This window comes from Hemiscyllium ocellatum, chromosome 8 (genome assembly GCF_020745735.1).
Source record: "Hemiscyllium ocellatum isolate sHemOce1 chromosome 8, sHemOce1.pat.X.cur, whole genome shotgun sequence".
NCBI lineage: Eukaryota > Metazoa > Chordata > Chondrichthyes > Orectolobiformes > Hemiscylliidae > Hemiscyllium > Hemiscyllium ocellatum.
In genome coordinates, this window is record NC_083408.1 from 24,470,429 (window position 1) to 24,494,647 (window position 24,219).

A 24,219-nucleotide genomic window follows, 5' to 3' on the forward strand; every position below is an offset into this window, starting at 1 on the left:
GCCAAATTGTGCATAGAATTTGCACAATAAAAGGTCAATAAAATAAATTCGCAGCCTGTGTTTTGTTTTGATGGGTGTAAATTGTGCATGACATCAGAGAGGATTCCAACCTCTCCTGTTCAGATAGTGATCTAGGCAGGGGAAAATGGGATCATATCATTGAGGAACTCATCAGCAACATTGAAGGTATTTTACATTTAAAAGGTTGGAACCATATTGACTCAAGAGGTCAGTGGTCAATTCTGGGAAAAGGTCTGATAAGACTCCATTAGATGTATGTTACTTTATGGGTTAGCAAATCAAAGAGTAATGGTGAAGGTAAAGGTTAGTCCTGCATTCAAGCAGAAAAAGTGCTAACATTGACATGTAGAATGGGAATGAAGCTCTAAGTCAGTTGAATTTCATGAAGGTAAAGCCACCACAATTCTGTGGCATAATTTGGGTGGCACGGTGGCTCAGTGGTTAGCATTGCTGCCTCACATCACCAGGGTCCCAGGTTTGATTCCAGCTTCGGGTGACTGACTGTGTGGAGTTTTCACATTCTCCCTGTGTCTGCGTGGGTTTCCTCCCATAGGTCAGGTAAATTGCCCATAGTGTTAGGTGCATTAGTCGGAGGGAGGTGGATCTGCGTGGGTTACTCTTCAGAGGGTCTGGTTTGGCCAAAGGGCCTGGAAAATCTAATCTACTAATCGTTTACAATGAGTACAATGTTCGTAGTGGGACTTTGACATGGTCAAAGGAGAGGTTAGTGACTTGTTTTGAGGTTCTATTAGAGAGTTATGGAGAGGGAGGATTAAGATTTTAAACCCTTTTAATATTCCAATCCTTAATTATGGATATAGAGTAGGCCATTGGGGACTGAGATGAGGAGAAATGTCTCCACTCAGAGAGTGGTGAGCCTGTGGCATTCACTATCATAGAAAACAGTCAAGGCCAAGGAGTTAGATCTATTCTTGGGGCTGAAGGAATCAAAGAGAGAGCAGGAACAAGGTACTGAGTTGGATGATCAGCCATGATCGTAATCAATGGAGTAGTAGGTTTGTAGGGCTGAATGGCTTATTTCTGCTTATATTTTCTCCGTCTCTAAGATTTGCTCAGTGTCCAGGAACAGAGAGGCTGTTTCTCAAAGAGACAATACTGCTTTTATTAATTCACTCATTTATTGCCCACGAGTAATTGTCTTGGGAGTGAGCTGCTTTCTTGAACCACTGCAGTGCATGAGGAAGCCAGTACAGCTGCAGAACACCCCAGTGTGCCTGTTTCTGATACAACATTGATAAAATACACACACACTGGCTGTATTCCTGCATACTGACATTTGATCACTGAGTAACAAACAGGAAAACAGGGTTACGTCCAGATGTTGACAGAATGTGTGCAATGCTCTATCTGGGCAGCAATTAATCAGTTAATGTTGAGAACCCAATCTCTGCAGAAACAGCAATGGATACAAGGACATGGTGTCAATGCAGAGCAGGAAATCCCCAGAGCTGCTCCATTCCAGTTGCTTTATTCCAGACAGCTGTTATAAACTGAGAGAGATGTTTAATAAGCACAGGGACTCTCTTCATTATGCAGTGATTGACAACACGGAGCAACCTTCAACTGGTCAGGGTGCAACTTGACAAATCCCCACTCACCCAGAGAGAGAGAGAGCGCACAAGAGTGAGAGCAAGAGAGAGACAGACCGAGGGGGAACTGGTCCCAGTTATCCCCACTCACCCAGAGACAGACCGAGGGGAAACTGGTCCCAGTAATCCCCACTCACCCAGAGACAGACCAAGGGGGAACTGGTCCCAGTTATTCCCACTCACCCAGAGACAGACCAAGGGGGAACTGGTCCCAGTTATTCCCACTCACCCAGAGACAGACCGAGGGGGAACTGGTCCCAGTAATCCCCACTCACCCAGAGACAGACCGAGGGGGAACTGGTCCCAGTAATCCCCACTCACCCAGAGTCAGACCAACGGGGAACTGGTCCCAGTAATCCCCACTCACCCAGAGTCAGACCGAGGGGGAACTGGTCCCAGTAATCCCCACTCACCCAGAGTCAGACCAACGGGGAACTGGTCCCAGTAATCCCCACTCACCCAGAGACAGACCAAGGGGGAACTGGTCCCAGTAATCCCCACTCACCCAGAGAGATAGATCGAGTGGAAGTGGACATTTTAAAACACAAACGAAGGAAGACAGCAAGGTATTTACCGAGGAAGTTCCTTGTGGGCACTGCTTCTTGGATATGAATACTTGTAGCCCCAATGGGAATGACGTGGATCTGGTTGTAACCTGTAAAAAAGGACAGGTTGTTTGATGATGGATCAAACTTCCAACATTCAGATCCACAGTGAAAGCTGACCACGGAAGTAACAATGGGAACGTTTCGTTCTGTACCTATAGGCAAGTCAGCAGCAGTAAACGTCCCCCTGACTGCGTAGCAGCTGCTGCCATCTCCCCCACATTGCAGGCATTTGTCTTCAACTTGTGATGATTCCAGCATATTGTCACAACCAACCGTCTATGAAAGGAAGTCAAAGGAAAAGGAAAGTTACCAGATTGCTCAGGGCCGAATGAAGCTGCCAATCCAGAGCTGGTACGGTTGCACCATTTCATGTGTGTTAACGGTATCTCAGATTACAAGAGTGTGGGTCAGCAAGTGGGCACTGGTAGCCAGGGTCATTTAGCACAGAAGGTGCATCAGAGTTATCAAGGTCCGTGCCTATTACAGGAGGATACATCATCCTGGGGCACTCGCTGAGTGAGAACAAGCTGCAGATCCTACAGGAAACAGTGAGAATTTGGAACTGAGCGAAGCCTGAATTGAGCATTCATTCAGTCCCTCAAACCCTACCTTCTGTAGCATGCTTCCTGCCTTATTGTAATTCACGCTGGCCAGTTCTTCAGTGCATAGGTAACTTTGTTTCTGGGTTAGGACTGTTCCTCTTCCCTCATTGCTGCTAAATGTTGCTATCCAAGCGAGCGTGCAGATGGAGTTGGATTTCCCACAGACAAAATCGAGTGCGTGTGGAATGCCATCAAAGTGAATTTAGCAATGGGCAAAAGCTGACAGCGTTGGCGCGCGCGCGCGCACACACACACACACACACACCGTTCAGTTTGACTGCAGGAACAATGATTTGGGCAGTGAATTTGACCAAAATGCTCCAAAACAGAAGGTGAGTGTAAAGTAAAGGCAGAATAATGAAGCAGCCAGGGTATGTCGATGTGCCACCACCTTCCCTTACTGACTGTGACAGTGCAGCCAAATATGGATCAGCAAGGTCCTGTTTTTAAATCACTGGATCAGCTAACTATCCATTTATACAGCCAGAGCCCCTGGCACATGCCTCAATCCCACTGACCAACAAGGCAATTTTGATGGAGATTTTCACTTCTCCAGGGAAGGAGTGAGTGGTCGTGTTTCTGAGCTACTTCGTGAATAGTAGTCACTTGAACAAGGTGTCCAAGAATGGCTGGATCCCAGGTGGGGATGGGGCTTTGGTATGGTTGGTGAAAGAGTGTGGGCAGGAAATAAATGAGGGATGTTGCCTCTTCCCATGACTGTTCTGGACAGGATTTGTGCAACCTCTCCGAATGATTATGGTGGTTCCCACAGGCTGAGCCACTCACTCCCTGTCCATAGGGGAGTTAACACTAGTTTGTAGGTTCAAGCTGTGGGCTAGTGATGAGTGAACGTACCTTGCAGACACCGTCAACACAGATGTTACGACTTCCTGGTTCACATAACGTCCCATCCTTCACCGCCTCCTTGTGTCGGTAATAAAAGTTTTCACCCTGGGGGATGCAGTTCAGCTCACACTTATTGGCAGCTGTGGGAAGATGGAATCATCATCATCATCATCATCATCATCACCACCATCACCATCATCATCACCACCATCACCATCATCATCACCAACACCATCACCATCATCATCACCAACACCATCACCATCATCATCACCATCATCATCATCACCATCAGCATCACCATCAGCATCACCAACACCATCACCATCACCATCATCATCACCATCATCATCACCATCATCATCACCATCACCATCATCAATTCATTCCCAGACGGATCTGTCTGCCCAACAGAGCTAATCAGCTAATCCAGACTGTCCCTCCAATCACAGCTCTACACCTGAGCTGCCCCTTTCAGATAATCCATTAGGTCACTAACCACTCGAGATTTCCTGAGGTTTTGACAACTATTCGGGTTGTTTACCCCCAGTGCTGATTTTGATACAAATCCACCCCCAGCCAGTGCTTTCAGCTTCTCGAAGGTTTCCATTCCCTTTCTCCCTGTTGCAACCCAGGTTATCAACAACATACGAACAACACGGTGAAGATGATTGATGATGGAGAGAGTATGTGGTCAGGTTAAGAGGGATAGGTCAGTCCAGGCAGTGTTTGAGCATATTTTACTATTTACTTTTGGTTGACTTGTTTCTCGAGAGCCACGTACCTCCGTAGTATGGCAGCCATTTGTATCGCTTCCCCTGGAAATCTGTTCCATCAAAGGCAGAACACTGCTCCTCCCGGAAATCTCTCAAACCCTCTGGACAATCCTGGGGGAAACATCAAACACCAAGAGTGAGGAAGAAAGGTCGGTACTGGGAGATTGGAGTAATGTCGGGAAAGTGGGAGTGATGTCGGGGGGGGGGTTGGAATGATGTCAGGGAGATTGGAGTGATGTCGGGGAGACTGCAGTGATGTCAGGGAGATTGGAGTGATATCGGGAGATGGGTGTGATGTCATGGGAGATTGGAGTGATGTTAAGAGTGATCGGAGTGATGTTAGTAGAGATTGGAATGATGTCAGGGAGATTGGAGAGATGGCAGGAAGATTGGAGTGATGTAATGGGAGATTGGAGTGATATCATGGGAAATTGGAGTGATGTCAGGAGAGATTGGAGTAATGTCGGGGAGGTTGGAGTGATGTCAGGGAGGTTGGAGTGATGTCAGGAGAGATTGGAGCGATGTCAGGAGAGATTGGAGTGATGTCAGGAGAGATTGGAGTGATGTCAGGAGAGATTGGAATGATGTCAGGAGGTATTGGAGTGATGTCATGGGAGATTGGAGTGATGTCGGAGAGATTCGAGTGATGTTATGGGAGATTGTAATGATGTCTGGGAGATTTGAGTGATGTCAGGGAGATTGGGGTGATGTCATGGGAGACTGCAGTGATGTCAGGGAGATTGGAGTGACGTCGGGAGATGGGTGTGGTGTCGTGGGAGATTGGAGTAATGTCGGGGAGATTAGAGTGATGTCAGGGAGATTGGAGTGATATCAGGAGAAATTGGAGTGATGTCAGGAGAGATGGGAGTGATGTCAGGAGAGATTGGAGTGATGCCTGGGAGATTGGAGTGATGTCAGGGAGGTTGGAGTGATGTCAGGGAAATTGGAGTGATATCAGGGAGATTGGAGTGATATCTGGGAGATTGGAGTAATGTCAGAGAGATTGGAGTAATGTCATGGGAGAGTGGAGTGACGTCAGGAAGATTGGGGTGATGTCATGGGAGATTGGAGTGATGTCAGAGTGATTTGAGTGTTGTCATGGGAAATTGGAGTGATGTCAGGAGAGATTGGAAGATGTATTGGGAGATTGAAGTGATGCCTGGGAGATTGGAGTGATGTCAGGGAGATTGGAGTGATGTCATGGGAGATTGGAGTGATGTCAGCTATGTTGGGGTGATGTCAGGGAGATTGGGGTGATGTTTGGAGAGTTTGAAGTGATGTCATGGGAGATTGGAGTGATGCCAGGGAGGTTGGAGTGATGTCAGGGAGAATGGAGTGATGCCAGGGAGGTTGGAGTGATGTCAGGGAGAATGGAGTGATGTCATGGAGAATGGAGCGATGTCATGGGAGATTGGAGTGATGTCAGGTGAGATTGGAGTGATGTCATGGGAGATTGGAGTGATGTCAGGAGAGATTGGAGTGATGTCAGGGAGTTTGGAATGATGTCAGGAGATATTGGAGTGATGTCATGGGAGATTAGAGTGATGTCGGAGAGATTCGAGTGATGTTATGGGAGATTGTAATGATGTCTGGGAGATTTGAGTGATGTCTGGGAGATGTCAGGAAAGATTGAAGTGATGTCTGGGAAATTGGAGTGATGTCAGGGAGATTGGAGTGATGTCATGGGAGACTGCAGTGATGTCAGGGAGATTGGAGTGACGTCGGGAGATGGGTGCGATGTCGTGGGAGATTGAAGTAATGTCGGGGAGATTAGAGTGATGTCAGGGAGATTGGAGTGATGTCAGGAGAAATTGGAGTGATGTCAGGAGAGATGGGAGTGATGTCAGGAGAGATTGGAGTGATGCCTGGGAGATTGGAGCAATGTCAGGGAGGTTGGAGTGATGTCAGGGAGATTGGAGTGACATCAGGGAGATTGGAGTGATGTCAGGGAGATTGGAGCGATATCAGGGAGATTGGAGTAATGTCATGGGAGAGTGGAGTGACGTCAGGAAGATTGGAGTGATGTCATGGGAGATTGGAGTGATGTCAGAGCGATTTGAGTGATGTCATGGGAAATTGGAGTGATGTCAGGAGAGATTGGAAGATGTATTGGGAGATTGAAGTGATGCCTGGGAGATTGGAGTGATGTCAGGGAGATTGGAGTGATGTCATGGGAGATTGGAGTGATATCAGGGAGATAGAAGTGATATCATGGGAGATTGGAGTGATGTCATGGGAGATTGGAGTGATGTTAAGAGAGATTGGAGTGTTGTTTGTAGAGATCGGAGTGATGTCAGGGAGATTGGAGTGATGTCATGGGAGATTGGAGTGATGTCAGGAGAGATTGGAGTAATAGCGGGGAAATTGGATGATGTCAGGGAGCTTGGAGTGATGTCTGGGAGATTGGAGTAATATCAGGAGAGACTAGAGTGATGTCAGGAGGGGTGGCAGTGATGTCAGGGAGATTGGAGTGATGTCAGGTGAGATTGGAGTGATGTCATGAGAGATTGGAGTGATGTCATGGGAGATTGGAGTGATGTCAGGAGAGATTGGAATGATGTCAGGAGATATTGGAGTGATGTCATGGGAGATTGGAGTGATGTCGGAGAGATTCGAGTGATGTTATGGGAGATTGTAATGATGTCTGGGAGATTTGAGTGATGTCAGGGAGATTGGAGTGATGTCATGGGAGACTGCAGTGATGTCAGGGAGATTGGAGTGACGTCGGGAGATGGGTGTGGTGTCGTGGGAGATTGGAGTAATGTCGGGGAGGTTAGAGTGATGTCAGGGAGATTGGAGTGATGTCAGGAGAAATTGGAGTGATGTCAGGAGAGATGGGAGTGATGTCAGGAGAGATTGGAGTGATGCCTGGGAGATTGGAGTGATGTCAGGGAGGTTGGAGTGATGTCAGGGAGATTGGAATGATATCAGGGAGATTGGAGTGATATCTGGGAGATTGGAGTAATGTCAGAGAGATTGGAGTAATGTCATGGGAGAGTGGAGTGACGTCAGGAAGATTGGAGTGATGTCATGGGAGATTGGAGTGATGTCAGAGTGATTTGAGTGATGTCATGGGAAATTGGAGTGATGTCAGGAGAGATTGGAAGATGTATTGGGAGATTGAAGTGATGCCTGGGAGATTGGAGTGATGTCAGGGAGATTGGAGTGATGTCATGGGAGATTGGAGTGATGTCAGGGAGATTGGAGTGATATCATGGGAGATTGGAGTGATGTCATGGGAGATTGGAGTGATGTTAAGAGAGATTGGAGTGTTGTTTGTAGAGATCGGAGTGATGTCAGGGAGATTGTAGTGATGTCATGGGAGATTGGAGTGATGTCAGGAGAGATTGGAGTAATATCGGGGAGATTGGATGATGTCAGGGAGCTTGGAGTGATGTCTGGGAGATTGGAGTAACATCAGGAGAGACTAGAGTGATGTCAGGAGGGGTGGCAGTGATGTCAGGGAGATTGGAGTGATGTCAGGGAGATTGGAGGGAAGTCAGGGAGGTTGGAGTGATGTCATGGGAGATTGGAGTGATGTCAGGAGATATTGGAGTGATGTCAGGAGAGATTAGAGTGATGTCGGGGAGATTGCAGTGATGTCAGAAGAGATTGGAGTGATGTCAGGTGAGATTGGAGTGATGTCTTGGGAGATTGGAGTGTTGTCAGGGAGATTGGAGTGATGTCATGGGAGATTGGAGTTATGTGAGGAAAGATTGGAGTGATGTCAGGTGACATTGGAGTGATGTCAGGGAGATTACAGTCATGTCGGGGAGGTTGGAGTAATGTCATGGGAGATTGAAGTGGTGTCATGGGAGACTGGAGTGATGTCATGGGAGATTGGAGTGATGTTAAGAGAGATTGGAGTGATGTTAGTAGAGATTGGAATGATGTCAGGGAGATTGGAGTGATGGCAGGGAGATGGGAGTGATGTAATGGGAGATTGGAGTGATGTCAGGAGAGAATGAAGTGATGCCAGGAGAGATTGGAGTGATGTCGGGGAGATTGCAGTGATGTCAGGGAGATTGGAGCTATGTGTGGAGAGATTGGAGTGATGTCAGGTGACATTGGAGTGATGTCAGGGAGATTACAGTCATGTCGGAGAGGTTGGAGTAATGTCATGGGAGATTGGAGTGGTGTCATGGGAGATTGGAGTGATGTTAAGAGTGATCGGAGTGACGTTAGTAGAGATTGGAATGATGTCAGGGAGATTGGAGTGATGGCAGGAAGATTGGAGGGATGTAATGGGAATTTGGGTGATGTCAGGAGAGATTGGAGTAATGTCAGGGAGTTTGGAGTGATGTCAGGGAGGTTGAAGTGATGTCTGGGAGATTGCAGTGATGTCAGGAGAGATTGGAGTGATGTTAGAAGAGATTGGAGTGATGTCAGGAGAGATTGGAGTGATGTCGGAAAGATTGCAGTGATATAGGGGAGATTGGAGTGATGTCAGGGAGATTGGAGTGATGTCAGGGAGATTGGAGTGTTGTCAGGGAAGTTGGAGTAATGTCATGAGAGATTGGAGTGATGTCGGAGAGATTGGAGTGATGTCACGGGAGATTGGAGTGATGTCAGGAAAGATTCTAGTGATGTCAGGGAGATTGGAGTGATGTCAGGGAGATTGCAGTGATGTCAGGGAGGTTGGAGTGATGTCAGGGAGAATGGAGTGATGTCAAGGAGATTGGAGTGATATTATGAGAGATTGGAGTGATGTCATGGGAGATTGGAGCAATATCAGGTGAGATTGGAGTGATGTCAGGGAGAATGGAGTGATGTCAGGGAGATTGGAGTGATGTCAGGGAGATTGCAGTGATGTCAGAGAGGTTGCAGTGATGTCAGGGAGAATGGAGTGATGTCAAGGAGATTGGAGTGATGTTAGGAGCGATTGGAGTGATGTCAGGAGAGATTGGAGTGATGTTGGAAAGATTGCAGTGATATAGGGGAGATTGGAGTGATGTCATGGGATATTGGAGTGATGTCAGGGAGATTGGAGTGATGTCATGAGAGATTGGAGTGATGTCGGAGAGATTGGAGTGATGTCACGGGAGATTGGAGTGATGACAGGAAAGATTCTAGTGATGTCAGGGAGATTGGAGTGATGTCAGGGAGATTGCAGTGATGTCAGGGAGATTGGAGTGATGTCAGGGAGATTGCAGTGATGTCAGGGAGAATGGAGTGATGTCAGGGAGATTGCAGTGATGTCAGGGAGGTTGGAGCGATGTCAGGGAGAATGGAGTGATGTCAGGGAGATTGGATTGACGTCAGGTGAGATTGGAGTGATGTCAGGGAGATTGCAGTGATGTCAGGGAGATTGGAGTGATGTCAGGGAGGTTGGAGCGATGTCAGGGAGATTGGATTGACGTCAGGTGAGATTGGAGTGATGTCAGGGAGATTGCAGTGATGTCAGGTAGGTTGCAGTGATATCAGGGAGAATGGGGTGATGTCAAGGAGATTGGAGTGATGTTAGGAGCGATTGGAGTGATACCATGGGAGCTTGGAGTGATGTCAGGGAGAATGGAGCAATGTCAGGGAGATTGGAGTGATGTTAGGAGAGATTGGAGTGACGTCATGGGAGATTGAAGTGATGTCATAGGAGATTCGAGTGTTGTCAGGGAAGTTGGAGTGATGTCATGGGAGATTGGAGTAATGTTGGGGAGATTGGAGTGATGTCATGAGAGATTGGAGTGATGGCGGAGAGATTGGAGTGATGTCATGGGAGATTGGAGTGATGTCAGGAAAGATTCTAGTGATGTCAGGGAGGTTGGAGTGATATCAGTGAGAATGGAGTGATGTCAAGGAGATTGGAGTGATATTAGGAGAGATTGGAGTGATATCATGGGAGATTGGAGTGATGTCAGGTGAGATTGGAGTGATGTCATGGGAGATTGGAGTGATGTCAGGGAGAATGGAGTGATGTCAGGGAGAGTGGAGTGATGTCAGGGAGATTGCAGTGATGTCAGGGAGGTTGGAGTGATGTCAGGGAGATTGCAGTGATGTCAGGGAGGTTGGAGTGATGTCAGGGAGGTTGCAGTGATGTCAGGGAGGTTGGAGTGATGTCAGGGAGAATGGAGTAATGTCAGGGAGATTGCAGTGATGTCAGGGAGAGTGGAGTGATGTCAGGGAGATTGCAGTGATGTCAGGGAGGTTGGAGTGATGTCAGGAAGAATGGAGTGATGTCAAGGAGATTGGAGTGATGTTTGGAGAGATTGGAGAGATGTCATGGGAGATTGGATTGATGTCAGGTGAGATTGGAGTGATGTCAGGGAGATTGGAGTGATGCCAGGGAGGTTGGAGTGATGTCAGGTGAGATTGGAGTGATGTCAGGGAGAATGGAGCGATGTCATGGGAGATTGGAGTGATGTCAGGGAGATTGGAGTGATGTTAGGAGAGATTGGAATGATGTCATGGGAGATTGGAGTGATGTCATGGGAGATTGGAGTGATGTAAGGTGAGATTGGAGTGATGTCATGGGAAATTGGAATGATGTCGGAGAGATTCGAGTGATGTCATGGGAGATTTGAGTGATGTCAGGGAGATGTCAGGAAATATTGAAGTGATGTCTGGGAAATTGGAGTGATGTCAGGGAGATTGCAGTGATATCAGGGAGGTTGGGGTGATGTCAGGGAGATTGGGGTGATGTCAGGGAGATTGGAGTGATGTTTGGAGAGATTGGAGTGATGTCATGGGAGATTGGAGTGATGTCAGGGAGATTGGAGTGATGTCAGGGAGATTGGAGTGTTGTCAGGGAGATTGGAGTGATGTCAGGGAGATTGGAGTGATGTCAGGGAGATTGGAGTGTTGTCAGGGAGATTGGAGTGATGTCAGGGAGATTGGAGTGATGTCATGAGAGATTGGAGTGATGTCAGGAGAGACTGGAGTGATGTCAGGGAGATTGGAGTGATGTCAGGGAGATTACAGTCGTGTCGGGGAGTTTGGAGTAATGTCATGGGAGATTGGAGTGGTGTCATGGGAGATTGGAGTGGTGTCATGGGAGACCGGAGTAATGTCATGAGAGACAGGAGTGATGTCGGGGAGATTGCAGTGATGTCATGGGAGATTGGAGTGGTGTCATGGGAGATTGGAGTGGTGTCATTGGAGACTGGAGTGATGTCGGGGAGATTGGAGTGATGTCATGGGAGATTGGAGTGATGTTAAGAGTGATCGGAGTGATGGTAGTAGAGATTGGAATGATGTCAGGGAGATTGGAGTGATAGCAGGAAGATTGGAGTGATGTAATGGGAGATTGGAGTGATATCATGGGAAATTGGAGTGAAGTCAGGAGAGATTGGAGTAATGTCCGGGAGGTTGGAGTGATGTCAGGGAGGTTGGAGTGATGTCTGGGAGATTGGAGTGATGTCAGGAGAGATTAGAGTGATGTCGTTGAGACTGCAGTGATGTCAGGGAGATTGGAGTGATGTCAGAAGAGATTGGAGTTATGTCGGGATAATTGCAGTGATATAGGAGAGGTTGGAATGATGTCAGGGAGATTGGAGTGTTGTCAGGGAAGTTGGAGTGATGTCATGGGAGATTGGAGTGATGTCAGGAGAGATTGGAGTAATGTTGGGGAGATTGGAGTGATATCATGAGAGATTGCAGTGATGTCAGGAGGTTGGAGTGATGTCAGGGAGAATGGAGTGATGTCAAGGAGATTGGAGTGATGTTAGGAGCGATTGGAGTGATGTCATGGGAGATTGGAGTGATGTCTGGGAGATTGCAGTGATGTCAGGGAGGTTGGGGTATTGTCAGGGAGATTGGAGTGATGTTTGGAGAGATTGGAGTGATGTCATGGGAGATTGGATTGACGTCAGGTGAGATTGGAGTGATGTCAGGGAGATTGGAGTGATGCCAGGGAGGTTGGAGTGATGTCAGGGAGAATGGAGTGATGTCAGGGAGACTGGAGTGATGCCAGGGAGGTTGGAGTGATGTCAGGGAGAATGGAGTGATGTCAGGGAGAATGGAGCGATGTCAGAGAGATTGGAGTGATGTTAGGAGAGATTGGAGTGACGTCATGGGAGATTGGAGTGATGTCAGGTGAGATTGGAGTGATGTCAGGGAGATTGGAGTGACGTCAGGAGAGATTGGATTGATATCATGGGAGATTGGAGTGATGTCGGAGAGATTCGAGTGATGTCATGGGAGATTGGAGTGATGTCAGGAAAGATTGTAATGATGTCTGGTAGATTTGAGTGATGTCTGGGAAATTGCAGTGATGTCAGGGAGGTTGGGGTGATGTCAGGGAGATTGGGGTGATGTCAGGGAGTTTGGAGTGATGTTTAGAGAGATTGGAGTGATGTCATGGGAGATTGGAGTGATGTCAGGGAGATTGGAGTGATGTCAGGAGAGATTAGATTGATGTCGGGAGAGATTGGAGTGATGTCAAGAGAGATTGGAGTGATGTCGGGAAGAGGAGGATCAGAGTCTTCCTAATATCTCCCTCCCACTCTCACCACTCCTTTTTCATCCTTGCCCCAACTTTTTGTATTCCTTCCCCACCCTGACCCTACCCCTCCTTACCCCTCTCTTTCCCTCCCTAGTGCCCTTTTTCTTTCTCTTCAAACCTTACTTGTGACTCCATCTCTTTGCCTACTCTTCCCTCGTGACTGTGAGCCACTTGGTGCCTGACTGAGGGAGCCAGCATCAAGAAACACAGGGGATGGGATGCTCACTCAGGTAAAAACATTGACTGCAGATGTTGGAAACTAGATTCTGGATTAGTGGTGCTGGAAGAGCACAGCAGTTCAGGCAGCATCCAAGGAGCAGCGAAATCGACGTTTCGGGCAAAAGCCCTTCATCAGGAATAAAGGCAGAGAGCCTGAAGCGTGGAAAGATAAGCTAGAGGTGGGTGGGAGTGGGGAGAAAGTAGCGTGGAATACATTAAGTGAGTGGGGGAGGGGATGCAGGTGATAGGTCAGGGAGGAGGGTGGAGTGGATAGGTGGAAAAGAAGATAGGCAGCTAGGACAAGTCATGAGGACAGTGCTGAGCTGGAAGTTTGGAACTAGGTTGAGGTGGGGGAAGGGAAATGAGGAAACTGTTGAAGCCCACATTGATGCCCTGGGGTTGAAGTGTTCCGAGGCGGAAGATGACGCATTCTTCCTCCAGGCGTCTGGTGGTGAGGGAGTGGCGGTGAAGGAGGCCCAGGACTTCCATGTCCTCGGCAGAGTGGGAGGGGGAGTTGAAATGTTGGGCCACAGGGCGGTGTGGTTGATGGGTGCGGGTGTCCCGCAGATGTTCCCTAAAGCGACCTGCTAGGAGGCGTCCAGTTTCCCCAATGTAGAGGAGACCGCATTGGGAGCAACAGATGCAATAAATGATGTTAGTGGATGTGCAGGTAAAACTTTGATGTATGTGGAAGGCTCCTTTAGGGCCTTGGATGGAGGTGAGGGAGAAGTGTCCTTCCTGATGACCTCTATGTTCCTTGGCTCGCCTCTGACCCAGGTCCCTCCTCAGTCTGAGTGCCGGGGAGGGGGGGGGTCAGGTAAAACATGGTGCATCTGAGTAAGGACTAGCTACTGGCCTCTGACTGACCATCCAATCTAGGGTCCCCAGTCTGGACTTAGAAGTCTCATGATGACCATGAATCCATTGTTCATTGCCAGGAAAAACCTGTCTGGTTCATGAATGTCCTTTGCAGAAGGAAACAGCCATCTTGATCTTGTTTGGCCGACACAAGACTCCAGAGCCGCAGTAATGTGGCTCACTCATTCAGAATGGGCAATTAACACTGGCCTAGCTGGGGTTGTCCTCAGCCCAGAATCAAGGAAAACTGCTTAAACTGGTCTCCCCTGGGCTTGGTCAAGCTGGTGGGATTTTAGGAATGACAGAACAAGAACGTGGTAGTGTGAAGGGGTGAGGGATGCAATGTCAGTGCTTTGGCCCATTGCCTCTATGCTAGCTCGAATTTTACAATCAACCCAACTGGCACCATCAGCATTGGGAGTAATTTCAAAACTACAGACCATGCCTGAATTCAAAGCCCTGTCCAGTGGCTTCAGACAGTGAACAGAACATTTTTAAATTCCCCCTTTTAAATTCCAATAATCCCTACGCTTTTTTTTCCCTTGTTCAGGGGATTATAGCAATGCAGCTTCAAGATATGACAACATATGGAAGTGTAGATGAGCAGTGAGATCTCAGTGTCCATGTACAGAGACCTCTGAAAGCTGCCACCCAGGTTGATAGGGTTGTTAAGAAGGCGTATGGTCTGTTAGCTTTTATTGGGAGAGGGATTGAGTTTCGGAGCCATGAGGTCATGTTGCAGCTGTACAAACCTCTGGTGCAGCTGCCCTTGGATTATTGAGTACAGTTCTGGTCACCCCATTATAGGAAAGATGTGAAAGTTTTGGAAAGGGTTCAGGGGAGATTTACCAGGATGTTGAGAGGGGTGGGGAGGTGGGGGGGGGGGAGGTTCTTACAAGGAAACGTTGAGGGACTTGAGGATGTTATTGTTAGAGAGAAGGTTGAGAGGTGACTTAATTGAGACATATAAGATAATCAGAGGGTTAGATAGGATGGACAGTGAGAGCCTGTTTCCTCAGGTGGTAATGGCTAACATGCGGGGACATAGCTTTAAACTGAGGGGTGACAGATATAGGACAGATGTTAGAGGTAGTTTCTTTACTCAGAGAATAGTAGGAATGTGGAACGCACTGCCTGTAGCAGTTGTGGACTCACCAGCTTTAAGGGCATTTAAATGGTCATTGGATAGCCTTATGGAATAGAATGGAATAGTTAGATGGGCTTTAGATTGGTTCTACGGGGCGGTGCAACATCAAGGGCTGAAGGGCCTGTACTACGCTGGAATGTTCTATGTTCTATCTGTTTACCCTGTCGAACTGCAGGAGGACTCTCACAATCCGGTCACTTCTGACATACACACATACACACATAGATGAGGATCTTGCTGCCTTGTCTTCCTTCTCATCCCTAACAGCCCTCATCTGAGCCATTTCAGAGGATCTTAATATTGTTGCGGGAAGGAGTCACGTGTAGGTGAGACCAGGGAAGGACGGCAGATTCCAACATCCCCAACTCTCAAATAGGGCATTATTGAACCAGGCATGGTTTTCACTCTAGAGCAGCTCTCTATTCCAGAATTTTATCCCAAATCCGAATTTCACATGGTGGGATTTGAATCCCTGGTTCCTGAACATGAACCATGGTTAGGGATGACTAATCCAGTGATCTTATCCCACAGGCCACCACATGCAACTGGCCTCAAAATTGAGAAACAGATGGACTGGTCACTTTTCCCATTGTGTCTCCATTAGGGAGATGTTGCAATATCTAATGGCAGCATCCCTTACTGACTCTTAGAATCAACTCAATCTCCAGACTAACTGGGCCTAGGCCTGGACTGTAGATAATAGCCCTCCCAGTGTTACCAGAAAGCCCACCCACACCCCACGGGCCCCGTCCACACTAGGGAGAGTCATACAGTACCTGAATGTTGCAAGAACGGTAACTTCGGAAAGGGCCGATGCAACTGCTTCCTCCGTCCCTCCTGGATCAGGAAAAGTCAGAGTCAAAAACAGACAAGGTTTGACGTGGAACCGAAATCCAGAGAGTCACAGAGTAATACAACATGGAAACAGAACCTTCGATCCAACTGATCTGACCATGTTTTCCAAACTGAACGAGCCCCATTTGCCTGCATTTGGCCCATATCCCTCTAAATCTTTCCTAGCCATGTACCTATCCAAATGGCTTTTAAATGTAACCGTACCCACTGTCACTACTTCCTCTGGCAGCTTGTTCCATACACATACCACCCTCTGCCCCTCGGGTCCTTTTTAAATCTTTCCCCTCTCATCTAAAACTAATAATCTCCGGTTTCAGACTTCCCTGCCATGGGAAAACAGATTTTGGCTATTAATCTTAACCATGTCACCCCGCAGCTTCCGATGCTCCAAGGAAAAACGTCTCGTTCTATCCAGGGTTCTGGGTTACTCGGCTCCTGACCTCGTTACAGCCTTAGTTTTTTTTGAGATTAGATTCACTACAGTGTGGAAACAGGCCCATCGGCCCAACCAGTCCACACCGACCCTCAGAGGAGTAACCTATTTCTCTCTGACTAATGCACCTAACCCTATGGGCAATTTAGCCTGGCCAATTCACCCTGACCTGCACAGCTCAGGACTGTGGGAGAAAATCCATGCACACACGGGGAGAATGTGGAAATCAAACCTAGGACCCTGGTGCTGTGAGGCTGCAGTGCTGACCACTGAGCCACCGTGCTGCCCCATGATTGGCAGCACATCCACAAACATCCACTCCCTCCATCACAACGCTCAGTAGCAGCAATGTGTACTATTTAAAGATGCACTGCAGAAATTCAGCAGAGATCCTCAGACAGCACCTTCCAAACCCACAAACACTTCCATCTGGAAAGATAAGGGCAGCAGATACACGGGAACACCAGCACCTGCACGTTTCCCTCCAAACCACTCATCGTTCCTAAGTTAGAAATATATTGCCGTTCCTTAAGTATTGTTGGCTCAAAATCCTGAAATTCCCTCCCTGGGTGGGGGCATCAACCTATACCACATGGTCTGCAGGTATTCAAGAAGGCAGCTCATCACCACCTCCTCAACAGCAACCTGGGATGGGCTATAAATGCTGGGCCCAGCCAGCGACACCCACATCCCACGAAGGAGTAGTTGTTGTGAGGGGGTCAATAGCAGAGATGGACATGAGCAGAAGCCCCACCAATCTGAGGAACAGAAGGATGAACGAGTTTGGGAGCTGGAAGGCAGAATGTCACTATCAGGGAGCTGGAAGGCAGAATGTCACTATCAGGGAGCTGGAAGGCAGAATGTTTCCGCATTTGTATGAAATACTTTGTAACACTATGTAATGTTTTCTAATTCTTTCGTCCAATTCTGCCTTTATTAAACATGTTCTCACAACCTTGACTGAGACATAAATTTACGAAAGCAGCAATTACTCATAGCTCAGCGCTTAATGGTTTGGCGAGACATGAAGAACTGGACTGTGTGAACATGTCTAACAGCAACTCCTGCTTCACATTTCTTCAGGAAGAATTGAGTGGTGTTGTCATTATGATTATCAGACAGCTCACCAGGTCCTAAATACGACAAACTATCTAGGACCCATACCCTGAATGCTGCTGTTTTGCTGTTTAAAGCCAGATCGTATCCTTCCAGCCCGTGAATCTAGAAGTTTGGGAACTTATATGGATTAGCTATTTAAAAGTGCCAACAAATGAAAATTTTAAAATAAATGCTAAATGCTGGAAATCTGACCAAACACAGAAAGCGCTGGAAAACCCGAAGTCAGACAGAATCTTCTTTTCCTTCACTTGTGAAATGTAGGTGTCCCTGACTGAGTCAGCCCGTACTAGTTGCCCCTTGAGAAAGGAGTGGTGAGCTGTCTTCTTGAACCACTGCAGTCCATGTGCTGTAGGCAGACCCACAATGCTGTTAGGGAGGGAATTCCAGGATTTTGACCCAGTGAACAGTAAAGGAATAGCAATGTACTTCCAGGTCAAGATAATGAGTAGCTTGGAGAGGATCTTGCTGATGGCGGGGTTCCCACATATCTGTCCTAGGCTTCAATGGGTGCACACGAGGGGCTGAATGGCCTCCTCTGGTCAGTAACAATTCTGTAACTCTGAGAATCAGCAGTTGGGAAGTACAGGAAGGTCCACCATGGCTACTGCCCACCCAATCTTAGAGGTGAGAAGATAGTGGATCCCTTGCTGAAAAACCCCCAGCCCAAAGAAATACCCATTCCACTTCTGAACCCGGCTTGGGGAGGGCCTCAATACTACCCCCCTGGGTACAGGTGCATTTGATATTGATGCCAGTTTGCAAAATATCTGAAAATTCAACCAAGCTCTGAAGGAAGATGAAATCCCGTGCAAGTTATACAAGCGGAAACCTGTCGCCCTTCCGTCTTACCAGGACAGCAATTCTCATGAGCGACTGATGAAGCAGTTTGAATAGTTGGTAAAAGTGAGTGTTACTGAGTAGGAGGGACAGAGCTCACATTAAACTCAAGACATTCACAAACTGCTGCATTTCCCTGATGATTTACTCAGCGATCTATTAAGTATTATGACAGAAGCGAGTGGTTTGAGTGCCTTTGGGAATTTGACGCAGAACTGGATTTTACCAGTAATTGTCGATGAAGTTTGGCAAGTTTTCTGCTGGGTGTTTCTCGCTGAGCACTAGAGAGTTTTCTCACTCTGTCCTTCCAAGCTTGCCTCAGTATCTACGCCCTACATTCTTCACGTTCTCCCACTCTCCATAGGTGGACGTACTGGACATTAGGGACCTGCCAGATTTCCTCTTGCCGTAACCGTATTTGAAACTCAGCCCAGCATTCAGTCATGCACTGGCTGTCCATAGCTGCCCCACACTGTTCCCGTCAATTACCCCAGAATCTGGGACAGAGAGAAATGGATAACCCGAATTACTGACGTGGACCTTGCGGTACTGGGGCGATATGGTGGGTGCACGACCTGGGTTCTGGGAGTCTTGATTCCAAAGTGGAAGCACAGAGGAGCAAGCAATAAGCTACAGTCATTGGGTACCACATTGGGAATTATTACTGCCTGATTTCTAGCCAGAGGGGAGGGAGAATGGTAAACCGCATATCATTGAGGTAGAATAACACAATAGTGAGATGTTAGTGCTTGTTAATGCATGCAATCCAGACAGTCATTGCTCACTTCTTGGGGAAATAATGCACTCCAATCACTGGGTTGCTTACCTCTAAGAACTCTATTCTTTTTCCATTTTCTAACTAATCAACCTGCTCAGAGACATTATGACACACCTCTGCAGTAGATGGCACTTGAACCTAGGCCTCCTGGCTCAGAGGTAGGGGCATTACCACTGCACCACAAGAGCCCCCAGAACCCAGCTGTTTCATCCAGTGAGCATCAGCAACTCTTAGCTCACTCTGAAATGACCCTTACAGGGTCCTGCATGTCCAACACCACAAGTGCAGTCAATACTTCCCATCAGGACTGGCGAGAAAGAGGCTGACGTTAGTGATAATAAAAAGGCAGCATTTCAAAAGGAAAACAGACCAAATTAAAACTGCTCTGTCGACTTTCCTTGGGAAAGTTACGAACACTGGCAGGTTCGGACACGAACACCATTTCGGAGAGAACATTGAATCCATTGAAGATTCTGTTTGCTGCATACACTGACTGCAGGCTGTGATTGAACAATTCTTGCTTTGAAAAGCAACTTTTCTTTTGTATCTACTGGGTGCCTCCTAATTGTGGAACACAGCAGCATGGAAGAGAGGACAGGAAATAGCTGTTTATATAAGCAATACTTGAGTTAACAACACAATTAAAATGAAGGGGCTTGACTGCAATTTCAACATCTGAAGCTCTTTTTCCTGTCCTTGAACTTGAGGCATTTGTTTATTTTCACATGGTAAACAAGATATTTCAAGCTGAAAGTATAGGATGTAGAACAGGGACAAGTCTGCAGCTGGAGGAGGCCAGGATGTATTCATCTGAACCTCCTCGCTTGCTCCATTTCATTTTGCATGTCAGGTAGTGCTCCTGCCATGAAAGGATAGTAGAGTGAAGAAGAAAGAAGATACTGTCTTACTCAGTTAATTTCGCAGCCTCAGAGTACCTCAGAGCACTTTATACCTGATAAAACACTCAACTGAAACATACATATCAGTGCTGTAGGAAACACAGACAACAGTATGGAGATCACTGGGAGAGTCCGAACACTGTGACACTTTTAAAGATTGATTAGAATAGATTCCCTACAGTGTGGAAACAGGCCCTTTGGCCCAACAAGTCCACACCGACCCTCTGAAGAGTAACCCACCCAGACCCATTCCCCTACCCTATATTTACTCCTGACTACCGCACCTAACACTATGGATAACTTATCACGGCCAATTCACCTGACCTGCACATCTTTGGATTGTGGGAGGAAACCGGAGCAAACCCAAGAAGACATGGGAACTTTGTGCAAACTTCATGCACATTAAGAAAAATTTAAGATTCAGCCGAGGAGAACAAAAGGTTTAAGTCAGAACAGGAAAATAGAATATGAAAGTAAGCTTGCAGAAGATATAAGAACTGACTGCAAAAGCTTCTATAGATACAGGTCATTCTGTTATAACGTATGTCTCGTTAACTCAAATTCACTATAACAGGATTTGGGGACAATGTTTCTAAACTCAAAAGTTTTAAAGCATATCTTTGTTGTTATATGATTCTGGCCCTGTTAGTTTAAATGGTGCTGCTATTATGCGATTTTCTTTTCACATGGAAATGCACGAGAACAGACCTAATGCGTTATAGCAGAACTGACTGCAGAAAAGACTGGTGAAGACAAATGTAGGTCCCTTACAGTTAGAACAAACAACAAAGCAAATTACAGCACAGGAACAGGCCCTTCAGCCTTCCTTCATTCTACACGATCCAGATCCTCTATCTAAACCTGTGGCCTATTTTCTAAGGATCTGTATCCCTTTGCTCCCTACCCATTCATGTATCTCTCTAGATACATCTTAAAGACACTATTGCGCCCATCTCTACTACCCCTACTGGCAACGCATTCCAGTACCCTCTGTGCAAAGAACTTTCCACGCATATTTCCCTTAATCAGGAAATGGTATTGGTGAAAATTGATGAGATTAACACCTGATAAGTCCCCAGGGCCTGATGCTGTGCTTCCTAGGACATGGCCTGGAAATAGTGGAGGGTTCTAATGGACTGGAGGGTAGGTAATGTAACCCCATTTTTTTAAAAAAAAGGATGAAGAGAGAAAACCAAGAATTATAAGCTGGTTAGCTTGGCATTGGTGGTGGAGAAAATGCTGGAGTCATCTATCAAGGATATAATAACTGAGCATTTGGAAAGCGGTGACAGACTTGGTCCAAGTCAGCATGGATTCACTAAAGGGAAATCATGCTTGACAAATCCTCTGGAATTTTTTGAAGGTGTGACCAGAGTAGACAATGGTGAATCAGTAGATGTTGCATATCTAGACTTCAAAAGGCTTTTGACAAGGTTCCACACAAGGGATTAATAAGCAAAAACAAAGCTCATGGTAACGGAGGTAATGTATCGATGTGGATAGAGAACTGTTTGGAAGACAGGAAGCAAGACTTGGAATGAATGGGTCATTTTCAGAGTGACAGGTTGTGATGAGTGGGATGCCACAGGGTTCAGTGCTGGGATCTCAGCTGTTTACAATATATACTAACGTTTTAGGAGAAGGAATTGAATGAAATATCTCCAAATTTGTGGATGACACTAAGCTGAGTGGCAGAGTGTGCTGTGGGGAGATGGTAAGAGGCTGCAGGGGTCTTAGGTTGACTGAGTGGGCAAATACAAATGCCATTCAGGACTGAGTTAAAAATCACACAACACCAGGTTATAGTCCAACAGCTTTATTTGGAAGTACAAGCTTTCAGAGCTGCGCTCCTTTGTCAGGTAGCTGGTCGTAACCTGGTGATTTTGATCTTTGTTCACCCCAGTCTCCACTCCACATTCAGGACTGAGATGAGGAAGAATTCCTTCACTCACGCGAGTTGTGGACCTGTGGAATTCTCGACCACAGAACATTGTTGGGGCTAGTTCATTAGAAATATTCAAGAAGGAGCTGGGCATGACCCTTGCAGCTAAAAGGATCGGGGGTATGGAGATAAAGTGGGAGTGGGATATTAAAATGGCATGATCAGCCATGATCATATTGAATGGTGATGCAGGCTCAAAGGGCTGAATGGCCTACTTCTGTACCTATTTTCTACGACAGTGCGGCACTCCCTCAGCACTGACCCTCTGACAGTGCGACACTCCATCATCTAATACCAATGACATTGAATAGATGTGAAGATTGACTATTATACACATATGTCGCAAACTGCCTCACAGATGAAGACATAGTCACAGTCACAAAATAGAAACTGCAACAGTCTGCACAGCAAAATTTCACAATCACCATTGTAATACATGCAGATAACTTGTTTCAATTAGTTTGGTTAATTAATTTTCTCTTATCATTCCTCATATTAGTTCTTTGGTATTTTTCAGAGTCTGAATAGATATACAGGGTTTCCAACGCCATTTTGATTTGAATCCCTACCCTCCCCCCACTTCTCTTTGTTGTCCACATAAGCATTGCCCCTACACCAGGTTATGACAAGCAACCTGACGAAGGAGCAGCGCTCCGAAAGCTTATAATTCCAAATAAACCTGTTGGACTATAACCTGGAGATCGATCACAGTGAGTGATCAACAATTCCATTCCCATTGATGGCAATCGATCACAGTGAGTAATCATTCTCATTGCATTTAGCATTTAACAGTGATTGGAAGTGATTGGATGTTTTTTTTCCCCTGCTTGAGCAATTCCATTTGAGCACTGCTTGTCTAAGAACAGTTTTATTTTCCCTTGTTTGCATGTGAACAACGGAATTATATTCCTTCACCTCACTGCCATGCAACCAATAAATAAGAGATAACTCACCGATAAGAATAACAGTGACGATCTCGGAATGTCACTCCGATCCCACACGTCCGGCTGCACTCTCCCCACTCTCCCCAGGGTCCCCAGTAATCAGACTGACGTCTCTTCCTTAAAGCCTAGATGCAATCAACAGGAAACAACAATTTCAGCAAAGGATGTAATGGATCTGTTGCTATTTTATCTGATGCCTTCAATGTGGTAACATGGTCCAAGGTGCTTCGGAGGAGGGTCATCAAATAAAATTTGGTGCTCAGTGTCATTGAGATTTTATAAGAAGTCACCAAGATCCTGTCAAAGAAAGTTTAGATATTAAACAGCGTCTTGAAGCAGCAGTGTGTGTGTGTGTGCGTGTGTGTGTGTGTGTGTGGGGGGGCGGGTGTGGAGGGAATTCCAGAGCGAGGGTCCAGGCAGCTGGAGGCACCATCTCCAATGGGGCAATCACTCACAGTGAGGGAGGTACTGGAACGCACCCATGAAAAAGAGCACATCTCTGAGAATCCCGTCATGGGATCTGGAGGACTGAGGCTGTGGAGGGATTTCAACTCATTGCTGAGAATTCTAAAGTGAAGGCATTGCTCGACTGGGAGCCAATCCAGGTGTGTTACTACATACAGGGTAGGTAGAAGGGGGCTTGGTGCCTGTTAGGAAGTGGGGAGCAGGGTTTGGACAAGTTTATGTTAATGAAGGGTGTTACATGGGAGGTTGTAGGCCTGGCCAGCTCAGTTAGTTAAGAGCACAGTGCTGAATAACTGTGTCCAGGCTCTACAGGGGACACGATAGCCCTTGGGCTTTTCTCTTGGCTTCTCTCTTCCCCACAAATCATGAAAAGTCTGCTAGAGAGTGGGAGAGCTGCACAGTGAGCCACGTAGTGGACAGAGGCTGGCTCGCTCGCCAGAAAAACACCAAAATTACTTTATCGAGTCGTATCTCCAAGGGAAAAGAATCAAACAAACTACAAAACAGCAAAGGCACCTGAACTGTCAAACCATGGCTGACTATATTGCATTAGCCTGATTTGAGTTCCCAAAGAAAACCTTTATGTTTCTGTAAAACAATCATTCAGTGATCTGGCTGTCACTGACAAGGCTGGTATCTGTCATCCACCCTCCAACTGGCCTGCAGGAGGTGGTAGAGTTTCACAATGTATGTGTGAAACATCTCTGAGCCAAACGTTGGGCATACCGAAGCCATTCAGGCCTGACTCCAAACCCCATTTCCTCGCCAACAACTCCGTCTCTCTCCCTGGCCACAAAAGGAGACTGAATCAGATTCTCACCAA

The 24,219-nt window shown here is 46.9% G+C and overlaps 1 protein-coding gene across 4 annotated transcripts in view; it reads right to left on the reverse strand.

The window, feature by feature from the left end:
* Positions 1-24,219, reverse strand: part of paplna (papilin a, proteoglycan-like sulfated glycoprotein) — a 151,590-nt gene that overhangs the window by 95,020 nt on the left and 32,351 nt on the right. For all 4 annotated transcript variants that reach the window (XM_060828689.1, XM_060828691.1, XM_060828690.1 and 1 more), the window contains exons 2-7: positions 22,941-23,056; positions 15,901-15,961; positions 4,472-4,574; positions 3,697-3,827; positions 2,392-2,515; positions 2,206-2,286 (exon numbers count right to left, since the gene is read on the reverse strand). In XM_060828689.1, coding sequence (XP_060684672.1) covers positions 2,206-2,286; positions 2,392-2,515; positions 3,697-3,827; positions 4,472-4,574; positions 15,901-15,961; positions 22,941-23,056 — 616 coding nt within the window. The remainder of the gene's footprint in view (positions 1-2,205; positions 2,287-2,391; positions 2,516-3,696; positions 3,828-4,471; positions 4,575-15,900; positions 15,962-22,940; positions 23,057-24,219) is intronic.